Genomic DNA, 23,305 nt, shown 5'->3' on the forward strand with positions numbered 1-23,305 from the left:
TTTATGTATATCAGTCATACACAGAGAAGATAAATACATTATTATACTATTAGATATCAGCACCACTCTCTGCAGTAATAACAGACCACGTCGTTGTTATATAGGGGATACATTTTATGTATATCAGTCATACACGGAGAATTTAAATACATTATTATACTATTAGATATCAGCACCACTCTCTGCAGTAATAACAGACCACGTCATTGTTATATAGGGGATACATTTTATGTATATCAGTCATACACGGAGAAGATAAATACATTATTATACTATTAGATATCAGCACCACTCTCTGCAGTAATAACAGACCACGTCATTGTTATATAGGGGATACATTTTATGTATATCAGTCATACACGGAGAAGATAAATACATTATTATACTATTAGATATCAGCACCACTCTCTGCAGTAATAACAGACCACGTCGTTGTTATATAGGGGATACATTTTATGTATATCAGTCATACACGGAGAAGATAAATACATTATTATACTATTAGATATCTGCACCAGTCTCCGCAGTAATAACAGACCACGTCGTTATATAGGGGACACATTTTATGTATATCAGTCATACACAGAGAAGATAAATACATTATTATACTATTAGATATCAGCACCACTCTCTGCAGTAATAACAGACCACGTCGTTGTTATATAGGGGATACATTTTATGTATATCAGTCATACACGGAGAAGATAAATACATTATTATACTATTAGATATCAGCACCACTCTCTGCAGTAATAACAGACCACATCATTGTTATATAGGGGATACATTTTATGTATATCAGTCATACACAGAGAAGATAAATACATTATTATACTATTAGATATCAGCACCACTCTGCAGTAATAACAGACCACGTCGTTGTTATATAGTGGATACATTTTATGTATATCAGTCATACACAGAGAAGATAAATACATTATTATACTATTAGATATCAGCACCACTCTCTGCAGTAATAACAGATCACGTCGTTGTTATATAGGGGATACATTTTATGTATATCAGTCATACACAGAGAAGATAAATACATTATTATACTATTAGATATCGGCACCACTCTCTGCAGTAATAACAGACCACATCATTGTTATATAGGGGATACATTTTATGTATATCAGTCATACACAGAGAAGATAAATACATTATTATACTATTAGATATCAGCACCACTCTCTGCAGTAATAACAGACCACATCATTGTTATATAGGGGATACATTTTATGTATATCAGTCATACACGGAGAAGATAAATACATTATTATACTATTAGATATCAGCACCACTCTCTGCAGTAATAACAGACCACGTTGTTGTTATATAGGGGATACATTTTATGTATATCAGTCATACACAGAGAAGATAAAAACAAGAGATATGGTAAGAACTTACCTTTGTTATCTCTGTTTCTACGAAGTCCACAGGGTTGACCTTGGGGGATATAGCTGGATCAGGATCCATGGGCACCACACAGTTAAGCTTTTAGCTCCCAGGATGCACTTGGGTCCTCCTCTATATCCCGCCCCCGAGCCATAGGCCCCTCAGTTGGTAAGCAGCCTAGGCCGGAGGAGAATATGGAACAGAGAGAAGGAAGACTGGAACACACAAGAAACCATACTCACAGAAAAAGGAGACGGAAATACCGGTGACCAGCAACACAGCCCATTAGAAGCCAGGTGCGTCAGGGCGGGCGCCCTGTGGACCCTATGGACTTCGTAGAAACAGAGATAACAAAGGTAAGTTCTTACCATATCTCTTGTTTTCTACTTCAGGGTCCATAGGGGGTCCACAGGGTTGACCTTGGGGATGTCCCAAAGCAGTTCAACTAAGGGCGGGGACGCTCCTGTGCAGAAAGGAGAATCCTGCGCCCGAAGGATGCATCCTGAGAGGCAAAGGTGTCAAACGCATAAAATCTTAGAAACGTTTGAACCGAAGACCAAGTGGCTGCCTTACACAGCTGAACAGCTGAGGCACCACGTTTAGCAGCCCAAGAAGGGCCCACAGAACGAGTGGAATGAGCCTTAACAGAGGCTGGAACAGGTAAATGCTCTCGTATCTAAGCCTCCCTAATAACAGAACAAAACCAACGGGCCAAAGTCTGGTTGTTGGCAGGCCAACCCCTCTTATGAAAACCAAAGAGGACAAGCAAGGAGCCGGACTTTCGAACAGAAGCAGTCCGATCAACATAAACTCTGAGAGCACGGACAATGTCCAACGAAGTCTCCCCTGCTGTAAGATCAGGGGACTGAAAGGCTGGGACCACCAGTTCCTGATTGATATGGAACTTAGAGACAACCTTAGGTAAACACTCACGACGAGTGCGAAGCACTGCTCTGTCCTGGAGAAAATAATTAAGAAGGGGGGACTACATGAAAGTGCCCCCAACTCGGAAACCCTCCTTGCTGAAGCAATAGCCAGGAGAAACACAGTTTTAAGCGTTAACCATTTGAGGTCAACTGACTCAAGAGGCTCAAAGGGAGGACCTTGCAGAACTCAAAGAACCACCGCCAAATTCCACAGTGCCACCGGAGGCACAAAGGGTGGCTGAATCCTGAGAACACCCTGGAAAAAAAGTCTGTACGTCCGGTAACATAGCAATTCTACGTTGGTACCAAACCGATAAAGCAGACACGTGCACCTTCAGAGAGGAAAGGCGTAAACCTAAGTCCAAACCCGACTGAAGAAAAGCCAGAATCCTTGAAACTCTGAATACCTGAGGATCATAAGTTTCTGGACTCACACCACTGAAAGTACGTGTGCCACACTCTATGGTAAATCCTTGCAGAAGCAGGCTTGCGTGCCCTCAGCATGGTGGAAATAACGGAACTAGAAAAGCCCCGGGACCTTAAGACGGCCGTCTCAAGAGCCACGCCGTCAAAGACAGACGACCCAGATCCGGGTAAAGGTAGGGCCCCTGAGACAACAAGTCCTGCCGTTGAGGAGGAAGGTACGGAACGTCGATGGACAGACTCTGTAGGTTGGAGTACCACGGACGTCTTGGCCACGCTGGGGCCACCAGTACCAGAGTGCCTCCGTCCTGCTAGAACTTGCGCAGGACCCAAGGCAGAAGGGATATCGGAGGAAACAGATATGCCAGCTGAAACGTCCATCTGACCTACAGAGCGTCCACCAGACTGGCGCCGTCGTCCCTTGTCCTTGACCTGTACACGGGCAACTTGTGATTGTGACGAGAGGCCATCAAGTCCATCTCCGGCAGTCCCTACTTGTCCATGAGTAGTTGGAATACCTCTGGATGAAGCGACCATTCCCCTGGATGCACGTCGTAACGGCTGAGGAAGTCTGCCTCCCAATTGAGGATTCCGGGAATGAAGACTGCAGAGATCGCTGGAAAGTGGCACTCCGCCCAGGTTAGGATGTGAGACACTTCTGCCATCGCAGCCCGGCTGCGAGTTCCTCCCTGGTGATTGATGTACGCCACCGTGGTGGCGTCTGACTGCACTTGCACTGCCCTTCCGTGAAGAGTGGTGCCGGCCGACTGCAGAGCCCTGTACATGGCTCTTAGTTCCAGAACATTGATGGGGAGAGCCGCTTCCTCCGCTGTCCAACGACCCTGAAGTGACAAGGAGCCTGTCACCGCCCCCCAACCCCGAAGACTGGCATCTGTCGTGAGCCGAACCCAGTCCGGGATCCAAAAGGGCCGAACCTCGAGGTGAGCTGTTTAAAGCCACCAATTCAGGGACTGTCGTACATCCGGAGATAGCACCAGGGTCTGTGACCGGATCCGGTGAGGCAACCCATTCCAGTTTGCTAGAATCAGCCTCTGCAGAGGCCTGTAGTGAAACTGGGCAAATTCCACCATGTCGAATGCCGACACCCTGGAACTCAGCACTCTCATTGCCGAGTGTACCGAAAGACTGGCACAATCCAGGCAACTGCGTATCCGCAACTGTAGGGAAGATACCTTTTCTGGAGTTAGAAAGATCCGCTGCTGATGAGAGTCTAGGAGGGCCCCCAGATGGACCATCTGCTGAGATGGGATCAGGGATGACTTCCTCCAATTTATTAACCACCCGTGCATCTGCAGACAAGCCACCGTCAGTTGGAGATGTTGCAGCAGAACCTCCGGAGAGCTTGCCAGCAATAGGAGGTCGTCCAGATACGCTAACAACCGTACCCCCTGGTTCCGAAGGTGGGCAGCCATAACTGCCATCACCTTGGTGAACACCCTCGGCGCTGTGGAGAGCCCGGAACTGGTAGTGACGGTGCAACAGAGCGAACCGCAGACACCTCTGATGTGACGTTGCTATCGGCACATGGAGGTAAGCGTCCTGGATATCCAGGGAGACCATGTAATCCCCTGGTTCCATAGCCAGAATTATGGAACACAAGGTTTCCATTCTGAACCTGGGAATCCTGAGAAACCTGTTCAGAGACTTTAAATTTAGAACGGGTCGATGGGAGCCATTGGGTTTCTGTACCAGAAACAGCAGAATAGTACCCCATCCCATGCTGAGATTGTGGAACAGGTACAATGACCCCTGCAGTCAGCAAGGAGTCTATAGCTTCCCTGATCAGCATAGCCTTGGCTATGTCCTGAGAAGGACTCGTGCAGAAAAACTAGTGAGGCGGTCTGCGCCGAAAAGACAGGGCGTACCCCTGGGAGACCACTTCTCGCACCCAGGCATCAGTGGTGGTATTGAACCAGCTCTGGGCGAAATGAAGAAGTCGGCCTCCCCTCTGGGATCCCCCAGAGGGAGGCCCGTCCCATCAGGCGGAAGGCTTATCTTCCTGTTTGGAAGAGGGACGCCTGGCACTCTAAGCTTGTTTCTTGGACCTAGCCAGTCTATCCACGATCCTATCCAAGTCTGGACCAAAAAGTAATTCCCCATTAAAAGGTAAGGCCTCCAGGCCCTTGTTTGAATCAGCGTCTGCTCTCCAGGACCTCAGCCATAAGGAGCGGCGGGCATGCACAGCCGCAGCCGACACCCTAGAGGTTAGCAGACTAGCGTCCAAGGAAGCTTCTCCAATATAAGAAGCCGCATCACTCATCTGTCCTAGTAATGCCCTCTGGACTTCCTGAGTATCCTCAGGAAAAGTGTCCCCTAAGGCATTGGCCCAACCCTCAATGGCCTTAGCCACCCAGGAAATGGCCATGGACGGGCGAGCAATTGCTCCCGAGAGGGAATAAATAGACTTAAGGCAAGCCTCAACCTTTCTGTCCGTGGGATCCTTTAACGAGGAAACTGACGGTATTGGCAGCGTAGCACTCTTAATAAGGCGTGTGACATGGGAATCCACCGCCGGTGGAGCTACCCACTTCTTACAATGCGCCTCCGGGAATGGATAATTGGAAGCCAACCTCTTTTGAGGCACAAATCTCTTACTGGGTGTCTGCCAAGCCACCGCCATATGATCCGTTAATTGATCAGATAGGGGGAATACCGCCGAAGTCACCTTAGTTTTTTTTTTTTCTTTTTTTAAACTAGGGAATTTCTACTTTGGAACAGGTGCCTCATCCTCTATTAGGAGAATGGCACGCACCGCCCTAACCAGAGCTCGTACATTAATAGACGACCGAGATTCCAACTCCTGAGCCGAGGTGTACGAATCGGAGTCGTCCTGGACATCACCCTCATCTGAGGACCCCTCAGTGTCCGAAATCTGCGCCGCATGCAACTTATGTGCACGCTTGGACGCCCCTGCAGACCTGTCATTGTGCAGCATCGACTGAAAAGTCGAAGATGCAGCTGCCAGACTCTGGACTGAACTGGAGAGCACGTCCACCCATGGTGGAGGAGCTGCCACATTGGTCTTGAAAGGCATCACAGACTGTTGTGTAGCAGGAGTGGCCTGAAAATAGGCAATCCTGAATAAGGGTCCACAGTCTGTGACCCAGAGGAACTCTGCAATAATTGCGGGGTACACTGGTAATGGGAAATGGTAGGCTGGGACAGAGTCCTCGTAGGGACAGCAGACGGAGCCGCAAAGCGGTCCGCCAGAGACACCAGCACCTGTGAAAACATAGCCCATGGTGGCTCCTGTGTCATAGGGGGTCTGGATTGACCAGGAGTCAACTGACACCGCTCATAAAGGCCATCCAGAGATGCCTCTTCCCTATGTGATCCCGCAGAGCAGCGCCTGCAGGAAAACAACACTGGAGTCCCAGAGTGCTCAACTTCACCCTCAGACATAACCAAATATAATGTACAGACAAAATATATATGGCAATAGAGGAAAAAAGAACTGCACTTCCCTGTGTGCTGAACAACAGTCCTGAATATGGCACTGTGTAGCACACAACTGTATGTGACAGACCTCACAAATACTTGATTTATATATGTGAGGTTAGTAGAAAAGCCCCTCCTCCACACCTGTAGGGCTAAGGAAGAAGGAAAGAGATAGATATAAGCTGACAGTAATAAGAGAAAAATACAGACAGCAGCACTAGCAAAAGTCACATACCATGCAGGAAGATATACTCACTGCACCTTTACACTACACTCAACCGCCCAGATTCAGTGTCTGGGAGGGCTATAGTGCTGTGTACGCCGTCCTAACAGGGGAGAGGTACACAGGGGGACCGGTCCGCGTGCTCCCTGAGGGATCTGCGCTGCCACATGTAGAAAAAAATGGCCGCCAGAGACCTCAGAGGAGGAGTGGCCGAGTGAACTGCAGCTCAGGGACGCTAGACATGCAGGCTGAAAAGCGCGCTGAGCTGAGGGGAGGAGCCGCTGAACAGGGAAGGCTTCCTCCCCTGGCTGGCCATTAACCCCAGGGATGCTGGCTTCCCGCTTGCCGGTTATCCCTGGTGGTCTAGTGGTCCCACAGGTTATGGGGGGGCCCGCCGCCACTGCCAGCAGCCTCCGGTCTGTCCCCAGGACCGGAGGCTAAAGGACTGCATTTAAGGTATTCCGCGCGCCGCCGCTAGCCAGCGACGCGCGGCTTACCTGAATCCCCGGCGACTCCGGCAGCAGTCCTGGGAGGTAGACAGAGTCCGGCTAGTACGGACTCTGTCCTCCCGCCACGATCCCCAGATCAGTACTGGCGTCGCGGCGCCAGTCGGGGATCAGAGCGGCAGCGTGGGCGTCTGTACAGACAGCCCTTCGCTGCCGTCTGTAGTAAAAAGAGAAACTAAAATAAATAAAATCTATTAGAAAATAAAAAGCTTCTGGGGGCTGCTCCTGCAGCCCCCCTGCGCGGTGACCGACTCCGGCCGGGCACCAGCTTACACTGAGGTGCCTGTGGCTCGGGGGCGGGATATAGAGGAGGACCAAAGTGCATCCTGGGAGCTAAAAGCTTAACTGTGTGGTGACCATGGATCCTGATCCAGCTATATCCCCCAAGGTCAACCCTGTGGACCCCCTATGGACCCTGAAGTAGAAATACATTATTATACTATTAGATATCGGCACCACTCTCTGCAGTAATAACAGACCACATCGTTGTTATATAGGGGCTACATTTTATGTATATCAGTCATACACAGAGAAGATAAAATACATTATTATACTACTAGATATCAGCACCACTCTCCGCAGTAATAACAGACCACGTCGTTGTTATATAGAGGATACATTTTATGTATATCAGTCATACACAGAGAAGATAAATACATTATTATACTATTAGATATCAGCACCACTCTCTGCAGTAATAACAGACCACGTCATTGTTATATAGGGGATACATTTTATGTATATCAGTCATACACAGAGAAGATAAATACATTATTATACTATTAGATATCAGCACCACTCTCTGCAGTAATAACAGACCACGTCGTTGTTATATAGGGGATACATTTTATGTATATCAGTCATACACAGAGAAGATAAAATACATTATTATACTATTAGATATCAGCACCACTCTCTGCAGTAATAACAGACCACGTCATTGTTATATAGGGGATACATTTTATGTATATCAGTCATACACAGAGAAGATAAATACATTATTATACTATTAGATATCAGCACCACTCTCTGCAGTAATAACAGACCACGTCATTGTTATATAGGGGATACATTTTATGTATATCAGTCATACACAGAGAAGATAAAATACATTATCATTTTTAAAACCAGATTTTATTATGGAAACTTATAAGTAGAACCCAGCTGTTTGCTGCTTTGGAATGGTGGATTTATGGTGATGCACAAACCACAAAGTATTTCTTGGTAGTAGTTAAAAATAAAAAACTAGCTTTTTTTTTACACTTTGTTGCAATTCAATGAAAACTGTTTTTGCCTATTTGTCGAGATTATTTTAGTCTTTTTAGGCGAAATAAGGAAACTAATGGTATTTTTTTTGAAAAAACAAGATATTGTGTGGGCACTGCATAAATAATACAAAACACAGATAATTATTGATCTGGCTGCTTCTCTTAACAACACATCAATATCTATCCCACAGACCTTCATAGACTATGTGAGATAATGTATATAGTGCTGCCAAGGTGGTCACTGGTGAGGGTACATAGACTATGTGATATAATGTGTATAGTGCTGCCAAGGTGGTCACTGGTGAGGGTACATAGACTATGTGATATAATGTGTATAGTGCTGAAGAGCGGCGTTGCCAAGGTGGTCACTGGTGAGGGTACATAGACTATGTGATATAATGTGTATAGTGCTGAAGAGCGGCGCTGCCAAGGTGGTCACTGGTGAGGGTACATAGACTATGTGATATGTGTATAGTGCTGAAGAGCGGCGCTGCCAAGGTGGTCACTGGTGAGGGTACATAGACTATGTGATGTATATTATGGTGTTACAGATAATGACTGTAACTGTACGTTCCTTATATATATTACTCATCCCGAGGTCATTATTACCCATCTCTCTCCCATGGATGGATTATACTGATCAGCGTGTGCTCGTCACAGATACATGTAATATATAAGAGGATCCAGCAATGTGTAGTGTTTTATGCTGATCACAGTAAGCTCAGTTCATTTGGGGTATTGTACAGGTGACGTGTACCCGCCCCCAAGGTGCAAATTATAATGCGAACCCAGACTCACTGTAAAGCAAAATATAGGCCACTTATACAGGTAACTATAGCTGGTATAAGAAATATTACTGGTGAGTGATGATGGCGTACCTCACTTACACTGACAGTAGTGACACCAAACATGTACAGGTGTCTATGCAAATGGGAGATGGAAATCACATGTGTACAGTACTCACCACTATGCATACTCTGCCTCTCATATACAGGTATCATTAGCTGGTATAAGTAATGTTACTGGTATTAGCAGTCAGTGATGATGGCGTACCTCACTTACACTGACAGTAGTGACACCAAACATGTATGTGTGTCTATGCAAATGGGAGATGGAAATCACATGTGTACTGTACTCACCGCTATGCATACTCTGCCTCTCATATACAGGTATCATTAGCTGGTATAAGTAATGTTACTGGTATTAGCAGTCAGTGATGATGGCGTACCTCACTTACACATATAAAGGTATCATTAGCTGGTATAACAGTGAGATCCGTCTGTGCCTCTGTGTTTAAAAAATGAAAACTAGCATAACATTAGAAATAAAAATGGTGTGGCCCCCTCCCCAGAAGAACAACCAGCACTGGGCTTTGGATCCCCAGTACTGGTTGTGTTAAATACAGGGGACAAATAATGTAGGGGTCCCCCCATATTAAGCACAACCAGCACAAGGCTATTCAGAACCAGCCCTGGTTTCCAAAATACAGGGGACAAACAACTAAGGCATCCCCTGCATTAAGCACAACCAGCACTGGGCTTTGTGCCGGTCCTGTTTCTGGAAATACAATGGAAAAAATGCGTAAGAGTTCCCCTGTAAATGCCAGAACCAGCACCGGACTGTTTAGCGGGGGGTAATGCCGCAGCCAGGAAAACCCTTTCACTAAGTCCCCCAGCCAAAGCTTTACCCCTGACTGCTAGTCAGTCCAGGCTGGGTATCCCTAGGGAGCTTGGGACCCCAATAAAGGGGTCCCCCTCTCCAGGGCACCCCAGGCCTAGCCTGATAGCCCGGGGCTTTCCCCTGCACCCCTGGCTGGTGGGTGCCGGGTTGATAGAGTAATGTGGTGTAAAAAAGTAGATAATATTGTTTTTTGCTGTTAAACTACAGTTCCCAGCAAACCTCCCCCTCATGCTGGTACTTGGAGAACCACAAGTTTCCAGTATACAGGGCATTACAGGCCCGCTGGTACCTGTAGTTTCACAGCAAAATATATATATTTTAAAATCACAGAACAGGGTGCTGGAGATAGTTCCGGGCTATCAGCTTAGGCCTGGGGTGCCCTGGAGAGGGGGACCTCTTTATTGGGGAAGTCCCTAGCTCCCAAGGGATCCCCGGCCTGGGCTGACTAGCAGTCAGGGGTAATGCTTTGGCTGGGAGGGCCTGGTAAAAGGCTTTCCCTGGCTGTGGCATTACCCCCTGCTGGTATTTACAGGGGAACCCTACGCATTTTTCCCCCCGTATTTCCAGAAACAGGACCGGCTCAGAGCCCAGTGCTATGTACGCTTAATACAGGGGACACCTACGTCTTTTGTCCCTGTATTTTGGCAACCAGGGCTGGTTCTGAATAGCCTGGTGCTGGTTGTGCTTAAAATAAGGGAATCCTATGATGTTTATCCCCTGTATTTACCACAACCAGTACTGGGGCTCCAAAGCTGGTGCTGGTTGTTCTTTTGGGGAGGGGTCCATGCTGTTTTTTTTTGTTACACTGGTTTTCACTGCTTCATTTTTTAAACACAGAAGGACAGATGAATCTCATTGATCTTGTGTGCGCGTCTGTTTATTTATTTACACACAGATGCATGTAGAAAAAGTTGTTCTATTTGAGATTCCTATTTGGGTTCTTTTTTGTGTGTTGTGCAGCCAATTTGCACTATATTTCAGCCGTTAAAACAAATACGAATATTTAGTAAATGTGCAGGTCCTATTGCTTTCTATGGCAAAGTACTGCAGAGTTGTTCTGGTGGTGTCTGAAAACGTTACAGGTATTGTCGGCAGAGTTTTAGACATCAAATGGAGCAAAGTTGGTAGAGTTTAGCCTTTAGTAGATTCTGAATATGCATTTAACGGACAAATTTGCCCCATTCATTGTCATTTGACCTTAGTAAATTTACCCCTTAGATTCTTCTTACAGAGAAACACACATGATAGCAGTGTCACTTGTTAGATGGCTTTTACTGATGAAAATGTTCTATCATCACATTTCCCAAATCAACATATGGCTCCCTAACATTAAGCTACCATTACCACCTCTCTATCACCTAGCCGACCAGTTCAGCATCAGGAGCACCTTCCCACTGAATCCCACAATCCTTTATGCTTCAAAAACACCAATCAGACCCTTGTGGTGCAGCTGTTTTAAAGGTTTCCATCAGGGAACAAGAACATTGTTACTCGTTTTTCATTGTTCCACGGAATGTTCTTTAAAGCAAAACATGGCAAAGAACCCTCTTTGCCACAAACCTTTCATCCTTAGCTTCGCCATGCATGATGAAGTAGACCCTTTCATTGAAAAGGATTTTCCTTTTCCCAACTCCCCCTCACTTAAATTTCACCAACTTAGCTGTCCTGTGCAGCGCAAACTTCCTTGAGCTTGCATTGATGTTTTTTTCCCGAGAGCCCAAGTTTTGATTTTCCCATTAGACCTTCTGTAATCTCTTCAGGTAGGGGTCGAGAACCCTATCACTGCACAAGGGCTTGATGCATTTGCACACCATTTGCCCTTTTAAGTGGGCACTTGGTCAAACCCCTTGTTACCTGGATTATAGGAGTGTATGGAGTCTTGGGCATCAGAACCCCTCTTTTGCTGCCCCTGTAACCTTATAGGTGTTGCTTTACTTTTGCCTCTGGGACTACAGGAAGGGGTACCCAGGGAACTCTATAAGTAGGTCTAGATACAGTCTGTTGGCAGACTGTGCAAGCTTGGCAGTATCTCTTGTCATGCGGATGCCTGGCCAGTAAAACCTCTAGATTACCCAACAGAGTTTCTCCTCTCCCAAATGCCCTCCCTTGGGGTGTACATGGACCGCTGCCAATATCAAAGGAACATGTACCCGTGGCATCAAGCAGTTTATTTCCCTTGAACCACCACTACCCTACATAGCAGGTCCTCTTCTATTCTAAAGTATGGTTCTCTTTCAGCCAGTCCCACATTCATTTTCACAATACTTTTATATGCACTTGACAATGCACAATCCTTCAATCGTTCTTTAATAAAGTCTGGGAGTGTTGCAGTCTTGGATACAGGAGCCCAGTTTTCTCAAACAGCTGGCCAGGTTTCTCCTTTCTAATATCCTTTTGCAAGCAGGCCTTCTTCACACCTTCTGATGTGTGATTGCAGCCAAAGCCTGGCAACCAAGCTCCAGATCTTGCTGCTTTATTTCTCTGTCTGGTTCCGGAAAGTGAGCAACAGGATCATGTAGGGTTGGACGTCCAGCCGGTAAATCAGTTGCCGGTATGTCTGGACCAATCCATTCGAGTATAATCTCCTGGAAAAGTGGTAGTTTAACCCCAGAATAAGGGGGTACGCCAACCTTGGTGCATACTCCCCAGTGGCCCCATGGACACACACGGCCTTTACTGGTGGCAGCTGGTCCATCAGTTCTTCTGGAACCAAAGTGCTGTACACCAGGGTGATTTCACTGCCTGAATCCGTCAAGGTCCACAACGTCTGTTGCTCTTTCAGGACTGGCACCTGGAAGAGAAGTGGGCTATCCAGGGATGAAGACATGGTCACACAGACAGGGAACGTGAGGCCTCATAGCCCCACCGAACAATTCATTGGTTCCTGCCCATTTGGACAACTCCTTTGAAAGTGCCCTGGTTCGCCACACTTAAAGTACCCTTCTGAGGTCACTCTCTGCTCAGTGCCAACATCTTGTGCTGATTATTTTCTGAATATAGGCCTGACAACCTTCTCTGCTGTCTGGGCACACAATGGTCAATTGCCAGGACTTTCAGGATACTGTCTGGTTGATTTTGTTTTGGCTCTAACCAAGGCTGGGTTAACTTCGCCAGATCGACTGAGCATGCGTTGAGGACCCCAGCCTATATCACCAGTCATAGAAATGCAGTGCTTTCCCTGGTCCCGTCACCCCTACCCACACCAGAATTGCAGCTTTTAGCTGCTGATAATTTGCCATCTGGGCTTCAGGCATATCCACAGAGGCCAGTTGTGCTTTGCCCGTTTGTGCCACCCTAAACCTCCATTGGCAATTTAAGCCAAATTGCCGTACTCTCAAAGGACAACAGAAATGCCTCAACATTGTCTGATGGTGTCATCTTTTGGATCATGTCAATCCTGCATTCATCCAGTAACAGCTAACTGACCACTGCCTGCATCAATTTGTTCACCCTCATCCTTCCTCCTGTCTGCTCAACAAACATTTACTTTTCCCTACCAGACTTACACTTCATCTTCTTTGCTAAGAGACTCTCACACCAGACCCTTACTTCTTCCACCAATTCCTCTTTTCTGCTTAGAGACCTTAAAACTTCCTCCTTTCTGACCAAATCCTCACCCTTACTCCAATATTACTCTTAAACTTCCTCCTCTTTGCTCACCAGACCAAGCTTCCCCCTCTGCTTACCAGACCCTCACCATTCCTCCTGTCTGTTCACTAGACCCTTTCTTCCTCCTGTCTGCTCACCATACCCTTACTCTTCTTCTCACCAAACTCTAAAGCATCTTCCTCTCTACTCACCACACCCTTACTCTTTCTTCCAACTGCTCACCAGACACTCACCTCTTCTCACCAGACTCTTACCCTTCCACTTCTCTACTCATCAGATCTTCGTCCCTTCCTCCTGTCTGCTCACTAGACCCTTACTTCTCTCCACCAATCAGATGTTCACACTTCCTTTACTCTACTGAGACACTTACCCTTCCACTTGTCTGCTCATCAGACTCTCAAGCTTCCTAATCACTTTACCAGATCCTTACCCTTCTCCTATCTGCTCACCAGACCCTCACCCTTCCTCCTCTGCTCACCAGACTCTCACCCTTCCTCCTCTGCTCACCAGACCCTCACCCTTCCTCCTCTGCTTACCAGACCATCACCCTTCCTTCTCTATGTTCACCAAACCCTCACCCTTCCTACTCTACTCACCATATCCTCACCCTTCCTCCTTTGCTCCCTAGGCTCTCCTTCTTCTTGATAACATGCCACAGGTGCTCCTCTAAGGTCACATGGGATGTGACTGGATAAATGACTACCTGTTGTCACATCTCTTGTGACTGCCAGACTAGGGGTCAATCCACCTTTCCATAACAGAAAAAAAAATAATTCTGATGATTTTTTTATTAGTTTGATTGAAATGCATAAAATATATAACATGTAGCCCAATAAGAGACACCAATTTGAAAAGTAGACAAAGTAACATGAAATGAGGGCCCTGTGTCTTCTCTGAAGTCAGGATGATGGAGATATGGGCATTACAAATCACCTTCTCTTGAATTCTTTATGCTTTCTTTAGTATAGAGTGATCACCAGACAATAACTACTAAGGGGGCATAGTGACTGAAAGTGCCAGAATGGGAAAGAGGCAGCACATTTAATGTCCACCCCCATTCAAGTAAGTGTGCCCTTGAATTTATTGAAGTTAGAATTGTAGAGATCCTCCCCCATCCCTGGACTACATAATGATTTCTACATCATATAAGCTTATTGTCTGATGAACAAACTGATCACAGATAACTAAAGAGAACACAAATATTAAAAAACGAGACTCCCTTCTTTCAAATGAGGTATCCCAAGCATTTTTAGGTAACAGAATGAGGGAGATAGCCTTATAGCCATTCCCAGACTCTGAAGGGATGGGGCTTGATGAGGTCATTGGGTACTGCAGTAATGATGTAATCATGCCGTGCCTCCTCCTTTGGCCACCAACAGCAGTAAGGTAAGTTTCCTCCCCCTTTAATCCTGCTGTGCTGAGGATGATTGGGTCTCGTCCTCAGCACTATTGATGTACATGCTAAGGACAAGTCCCACTCTTCCTTAAGACTGAAGGGGTTGATTAGAAAGTATGAACAATTTAATAGTGTCCTACTTTCCCGTTATAACTGTAGCCCATTGTCAGGATTAATTATTAGAATACTATATAACAATGCAGTCTTATTATTGTGGAGTGATGCCTGTACTAACTTTATGTTGGTAACGTACATTTCATCTATGAATGTGTATAATAATTAAATAACTTCTTAATGTACTGTATGATTAGATATTTGAATTGCTCTCTATAAAAGGCATTTAGTATGTGTATCATATCTATCACCTCAGGATAATTGCTTAACTCATGTGAATTTTCTGATGGTCAACAAGGTGTGGCTTTTGTTTAAAACATTTCCCACACTCAGAGCATGGAAATGGCCTCTCACCTGTATGACTTCTCTGATGTATAATAAGATCTGATTTATGTGTAAAAGACTTCCCACACTCAGAACACAGAAATGGTCGTTCACCTGTGTGACTTCTCTGATGTCTAACAAGATCTGATTTCTGTGTAAAACATTTCCCACACTCAGAGCATGGAAATGGCCTCTCACCTGTGTGACTTCTCTGATGTGTAACAAGATCTGATTTCTGTGTAAAAGACTTCCCACACTCAAAACATGGAAATGGTCGTTCACCTGTGTGACTTCTTTGATGTTTAACAAGATCTGATTTCCATGGAAAACATTTCCCACACTCAAAACATGGAAATGGCTTCTCACCTGTGTGACTTCTCTGATGTCTAACAAGATGTGAATGGCGTGTAAAACATTTTCCACACTCAGAGCATGGAAAAGGCCTTTCACCTGTGTGATGTCTCTGATGTTTAGCAAGATTTGATTGATCTGTAAAACAGTTCCCACACTCAGAGCATTGAAATGGTTTCTCACCTGTGTGAGTTCTCTGATGTGTAACAAGATTTGATTTTTGTGTAAAACATTTCCCACACTCAGAACATGGAAAATATTTTTCACCTGTATGAGTTCTCTCATGGCAAATAAGGTGTATTTCCTGCAAAAACCACTTCCTACACTTAGAACATGCAAATGTTTTTTTTGCACCTGTGTGACTTCTCTGATGTGTAACAAGCTGTGATTTCCATGTAAAAAATTCCCCACACTCAGAACATGGAAATGGCGTCCCAATTGTGTGAATTCTCTGATGTGAAACAAGATTTGATTTCTGTGTAAAGCATTTCCCACACTGAGAACATGGAAATGGTTTCTCACCTGTGTGAAGTCTCTGATGTGTAACAAGATTTGATTTATCTGTAAAACCTTTCCCACACTGAGAACATGGAAATGGTTTCTCACCTGTGTGACTTCTCTGATGTATAATAAGAGATGATTTCTTTAAAAAACATTGACCACACACAGCACATGGATATATTTTTGTACCTGTATGGGCTGCACTATGTGTAGCAATATCTGAGTTATCAGGATAAATGCCATTATTATTGTTAGAGGCATCAGATGATAACATTGAACTGTGAAGTATTGGATGTATATTTTGGAGAAGAATGCCTTCTCCTGGAAAACCTTGTATGAAGATGTTATCTTTAATGTCACAATCTGGAAACAAAATGAGATGTCCCTCCCAGGTATTTCTGCTGTTTTCTCCATCTGCTGGAAATTAATAGAAATAAACATTTTACTGTACAATGAGTAGCAGATTATAAAGCCCCAGAGGTTCATACATTCATAAGTTAATTTTAATTTGCAATATAAGTACACTTCATTACCATTATATATATATATATATATATATATATATAGCCAATATAACTTGCTGATTGAAAACCTATTCTTCATTCTAGCACCCTGCATGTGTCACAGCCCGTGTAGTTGCTCTTTCCTGCCTGGGGTGTCGCTCTCTGCTCTGGTGCTTCTAGCACACTCTGCTGATGCAACAAACTGCTTAGATACAGACCAGAGAGTGCTAGAAGCACCAAATCAGAAAGCAACACACCAGGCAGGACAGAGGAACTGCACTGGGTGTATCAGGTGCAGGGTGTTAGAATGAACACTACCACACAACCTCCTACCACACTGATTAGCATCTTCCAAGTGTTTTTTTGCAAAGTTCAAACAAGACAGAGTGTGACACTTTTTTAAAAGGAAAATACAATTTTTGCATTGACCATTTGTACATGTCAACCTTCGTCCATGTCGACCTTGTCTGTGTCAACCTTTTGTCCCTGTCGACCTATTGCCTGTCTAATCTGTTGTCTATTTTTTTCTTGTAGCTCTTTTATACCAAAGCCACCTAAACAATATACCATAATGGGCAGTTGACTCATTTAGATGACTATAGTTATTGCCCCAGTGTGCTGAGTGTTACCTGCTGATATTAAGCAGTTTGTGTGCTAGAAGCACCAGAGCAGAGAGTGACATCCCATGCAGGATAGAGGAACTGCACAGGTTTTAACAGATGCAGGGTGCTAGAATGAAGACCACAAAACCACTCACATGGCTTACACCCAGCCAGAGTGACATACAGACAGCGCAGCCACATTGCTCACCAAAGTCTGCATTGTAAATCTGAGAAACATTTATCAGCCATGTAAATTGCCCAGGCAGCATCATGAGACAGGAAACCTCATGTACCAGTACTGTGCGATGTTACTTAGATGGTATAGCTGGTATCTGTCTAAATAAACATGGGTGCACAACAGGGGGGCTTCCTGAGCACCCATAAACCTCCCCTGGTGGTCCATGTTCTTCTACACACTGGTCACGATGTAATACCGTGATTTGTGGGTCTGTGGGGGGGGGGGGGGGGGGGCAATTTGACGCAATTCTATGAGAACCACATCATTTTGGTGACGTACAATGTCCAGCCCTGCCTCATTCAACAAAGTGTAAGAGTGGGTGTGATATAACACATTACACAAACAAAACCACTTAGCAGGTGCTAATATATTGATGAAATAAAATAAAAAGTATATAAGGAGCTGCAAAACAGAAAATGAGCCTAAGCTCAAAATGTGACTACAGAATAGTCACTGGGATTACAGAAATGGATTTATTTTGCACTTATTATATAGTGAATAGAAAATAACCATATATAAATATATTGGATATGGTAGAAGATCAAGACGCCAATTGAATTAACATATAATTTTATATGTGTCTATAAGGTTTCTAGAGCGCCAGTAATTAGTGATGTGCCTAGAAATAATCGTTTGAATCAAATATGTACAGCACACAAATATCAAGTAGCCTTCCCCCCCACAACAACGGGGTGTCAGCTCAACCTAATCTGTGAATAAGTCTAGGTCAAAGACTTCTACAACAATATGGGAACAATGTGATCAGGTCAGAGCGCCTTAAAGTGCTAAAAGTGCATCAAATAAATAAAAGTGACTGATGTTTACCAGTTAAAAAACATAGGACTATAATTTAAAGTGCAAAGTAGAATATGACCAGAAATATATATATAAAAAGATATTTAATGTAAACACACATAAAAACATAGATAAAAATACAATAATAATGACAATGGACATATACGCATGGATAATAGATGAAATAAATAAATAAAATGGAAATTTCAATAAAAGTGCATATGACTGGATATCTTATCTTAGTTCAGGTATATAGGAAGATATAGTCAAGCAGGGTACAGGCTTCCAACGCGTTTCGTCTCCAGCGGACTTCTTCATGGGGATCCCCCTTGTATTTTTATGTGTGTTTACATTAAATATCTTTTTATATATATATATTTCTGGTCATATTCTACTTTGCACTTTAAATTATAGTCCTATGTTTTTTAACTAGTAAACCTCAGTCACTTTTATTTATTTGATGCACTTTTAGCACTTTAAGGCGCTCTGACCTGATCACCTTGTTCCCATATAATTTTATATATTGAATAAAAATAACAGTACCTTAATACCAATAAAACAGCACTTAATATAGCACAATTGTATCATAAAAATAGCAGCAATCCACGTAAATGGAATCTAATGGGCTATAGTGAGTGACCTAGAAAGTCCACATCTGAACCATCGATGGTAGATTTATAAATTAGTAAACATGTCTGTCCTAATAGAGATCTCACCACATCCAAGTGCAGAAACGTATATATCAGAGTCCGCTCCTCTTTGATAAAGCCTCCTGAAGGGAAGCGAAACGCGTCAGTGAACACCTATTGCTTTTGTGTTTGCTATTGGAAGAGTGACCGCTAACTTGCTAGTATCCCGCTCTCTGATATCCATCTACAGATAAAACCGGAGGACTGCAGTAACAGGGGCTACTCACCTACACACCATCACGGGGGCCGTCACAAGCTGACATTACTTCTGCCCACAGAGCTGCTCATATCATAGGACCCCAAGCTGTCTCCCTACACACAGTGTTACTGCAGCCCAGGGCGGCTTGTACTACTGCAGATTCGGAGACCTGTGAGTGTAGGAGTGGACTCTGATATACGTTTCTGCACTTGGATGTGGTGAGATCCCTATTAGGACAGACAAATGTTTACTAATTTACTAATCTACCATCGATGGTTCAGATGTGGACTTTCTATGTCACTCGCTAGAGCCCATTAGATTCCATTTACGTGGATTGCTGCTATTTTTATGATACAATTGTGTTATACTAAGTGCTGTTTTATTGGTATTAAGGAGGTTATTTTTATTCAATATATAAAATTATATGTTAATTCAATTGGCGTCTTGATCTTATTTGCTGTTCTACCATATTCAATAAAATTATATATGGTTATTTTCTATTCACTAATTAGCGCAAAACGAATCCATTTTTGTGATATAACATACGGTATATGTGTCTGTGTGTTATATATAATATATAGGTCTATGTTTGTGTTGTATGTAAAATGTGTATATGTATGTGTGTTATATATAATATATAGGTCTATGTTTGTGTTGTATGTATAATATGTGCATATGTGTGTGTATAACAAGGGAAGGTGAGTGATAAAACATACGGTATGTGTGTCTGTGTGTTATATATATATATCTATGTTTGTGTTGTATGTATAATATGTGTATATGTGTGCGTGTGTATAACAAGGGAAGGTGAGTGATATAACATACTGTATATGTCTGTATGTTATATATAATATTGTTGATGTTAAAAAGTCAGTATTGCCTGAAATAAAGGAATTATTAAGGATTTATGCTAATATGTGTTTGTAGCTTTTACAGATTCAGATTTATATGGGTTAAAAAAAAGTATTTTATAATTGAAAAACAAGTCATAGAACTGACGTTTTTCTGGACTACGTGATATGTGAAGTTGGACGCCTGTCAGACTGTGGCGTGATAGATTTGAGCCTATTTTCATGTTTGCTTGAAGAGATAACCCCAACCTCATACGATGTCAGAGATAACAGACGCATCATCTGATATTGATTACTTATTTACTAAGAACCTCAAACACCATTACATGCATTATTGTATATTGTCACAACCCTTTCCTATGCATCAACCAATCAAATATCTCAATTGTAATATACATGTAAACACCCTCTAGTTAATGATTTTGTAATTTATGTAACTATTGTGTATAAAATCCCTTTCCTCTGGTACATTGCCAGAGAGATCTGACTGATACTCCACGTTACTATGCGCAGAAAAGCGGAGGTATTGCTTTAATAATACCTATATCTGTTTTATCACATTCGGACAGTCTATGAATTCTAACTCTAGCAATATATATGTTTGTGTTGTATGTATAATATGTGTGTGTGTGTATATCAAGGGAAGGTGAGTGATATAACATACTGTATATATGTCTGTGTTATATATAATATATATGTCTATGTTTGTGTTGTATGTATAATATCTGTATGTGTGTATATGTGTATAACAAGGGAAGGTGAGTGATAGCGTTCCCGCTAGGCTGTTTTAGCGGGGCTCGGCGCCCTGCCCTCTTTCTGGAGGGCAAAAAGCGCCCTGCCCTAACAGCCTGCGGGAACCGTCTTCACCCGCGGGTCGCAGTGTCCCGCGGGTGAAGAAATGTGCGGTGACCCGGTCACCGCCGGAGAATAGACGCCGGGCGCATGCGCCCGGCATCTATTCTCCCTGTCTGCAGGGCTTGGGGGCTGCCCGGCGTGTCCGTAAGTGCCGGGCACGCCCCCAAGAGTTCCGAAAAGGGGTCGCGTCTTTCGATGACCGCGTCCCCTTCTCGGTCGCGCGCGCACGAACGTGCCCTCTCTAGCTCCAGCGCCCTGCCTCGCGCCAGAGCTAGAGTGAACACTAGAGTGATATAACATACTGTATGTGTGTGTTATATATATATATATATATATATATATATATATACACACAGGTTGAGTCTCCCATATCCAAAATGCTTGGGACCATGGGTATTTTGGATAATGGAATATTCCGTATTTTGGAATATATACATACCATAATGAAATATCTTGGGAATGGGACCCCAATATACACACAGAATGCATTTATGTTTCATATACACCTTATACACACAGCCTGAAGGTAATTTTATACAATATTTTTAATAATTTGTGCCTCAGACAAAGTTTGTGTACATTGAACCATCAAAAATCAAAGGTTTCATTATCCGAGTCATGCCAAAATTATTCCGTATTTCGGAATATTTTGATATGGGAGACTCAACCTGTATATGTTTGTGTTGTATGTGTGTATAACAAGGGAAGGTGAGTGATATAACATACTGTATGTGTCTGTGTGTTATATATAATATATGTCTATGTTTGTGTTGTATGTATAATATGTGTGTGTGTGTATAACAAGGGAAGGTGAGTGATATAACATACTGTATGTGTCTGTGTGTTATATATAATATATGTCTATGTTTGTGTTGTATGTATAATATGTGTGTGTGTGTATAACAAGGGAAGGTGAGTGATATAACATACTGTATGTGTCTGTGTGTTATATATAATATATGTCTATGTTTGTGTTGTATGTATAATATGTGTGTGTGTGTATAACAAGGGAAGGTGAGTGATATAACATACTGTATGTGTCTGTGTGTTATAGGTATAATATGTGTATAACAAGGGAAGGTGAGTGATATAACATACTGTATATGTCTGTGTGTTATATATAATATATATGTCTATGTTTGTGTTATATGTATATGTGTGTGTGTGTGTGTGTGTGTGTATAACAAGGGAAGGTGAGTAATATAACATACTGTATATGTGTCTGTGTGTTATAGGTATAATATGTGTATAACAAGGGAAGGTGAGTGATATAACATACTGTATATGTCTGTGTGTTATATATAATATATATGTCTATGTTTGTGTTATATGTATATGTGTGTACGTTTGTAAAACAAGGGAAGGTGAGTGATATAACATACTGTATATGTCTGTGTTATATATAATATATATGTCTATGTTTGTGTTATATGTATATGTGTATATGTGTGTACGTGTGTAAAACAAGGGAAGGTGAGTGATATAACATACTGTATATGTGTGTTATAGGTATAATATGTGTATGTGTATAACAAGGGAAGGTGAGTGATATAACATACTGTATATGTCTGTGTGTTATATATAATATATATGTCTATGTTTGTGTTATATGTATATGTGTGTGTGTGTGTGTGTGTGTGTATAACAAGGGAAGGTGAGTAATATAACATACTGTATATGTGTCTGTGTGTTATAGGTATAATATGTGTATAACAAGGGAAGGTGAGTGATATAACATACTGTATATGTCTGTGTGTTATATATAATATATATGTCTATGTTTGTGTTATATGTATATGTGTGTACGTTTGTAAAACAAGGGAAGGTGAGTGATATAACATACTGTATATGTCTGTGTGTTATATATAATATATATGTCTATGTTTGTGTTATATGTATATGTGTATATGTGTGTACGTGTGTAAAACAAGGGAAGGTGAGTGATATAACATACTGTATATGTCTGTGTGTTATATATAATATATATGTCTATGTTTGTGTTATATGTATATGTGTATATGTGTGTACGTGTGTAAAACAAGGGAAGGTGAGTGATATAACATACTGCAGTGGTTCTCAAACTCGATCCCACACAGGTCACGTTTTCCAGGTCACCCAGCAGGTGCACAGGGGTATACATTACTCACTGACACATTTTAAAAGATCCACAGGTGGAGCTAATTTCACTTGTGATTCTTTCAGGAGACCTGCAAAACATGCACCGTTTTGGGTCCCGAGGACCGAGTTTGAGAACCTGTGACATACTGTATATGTGTGTTATAGGTATAATATGTGTATGTGTATAACAAGGGAAGGTGAGTGATATAACATACTGTATATGTGTGTTATAGGTATAATTATGTGTGTGTGTATAACAAGGGAAGGTGAGTGATAT

The 23,305-nt window shown here is 43.0% G+C and overlaps 1 protein-coding gene across 1 annotated transcript; it reads right to left on the reverse strand.

Annotated features, from left to right (window-relative positions):
• Positions 1-14,278: 14,278 nt before the first annotated feature.
• LOC148473826 (uncharacterized) lies at positions 14,279-19,088 on the reverse strand (the record flags this gene model as incomplete). The annotated part of the gene is made up of 2 exons (XM_088459409.1): positions 14,279-16,595; positions 19,033-19,088. Coding segments are annotated over 2 exons (1,384 nt in total), but the record flags the coding sequence as incomplete, so codon positions are not given.
• Positions 19,089-23,305: the final 4,217 nt, after the last annotated feature.

The sequence above is a fragment of the Taudactylus pleione genome, unplaced genomic scaffold (genome assembly GCF_031769625.1).
Source record: "Taudactylus pleione unplaced genomic scaffold, aTauple2 ptg000910l, whole genome shotgun sequence".
Taxonomy (NCBI): Eukaryota; Metazoa; Chordata; class Amphibia; order Anura; family Myobatrachidae; genus Taudactylus; species Taudactylus pleione.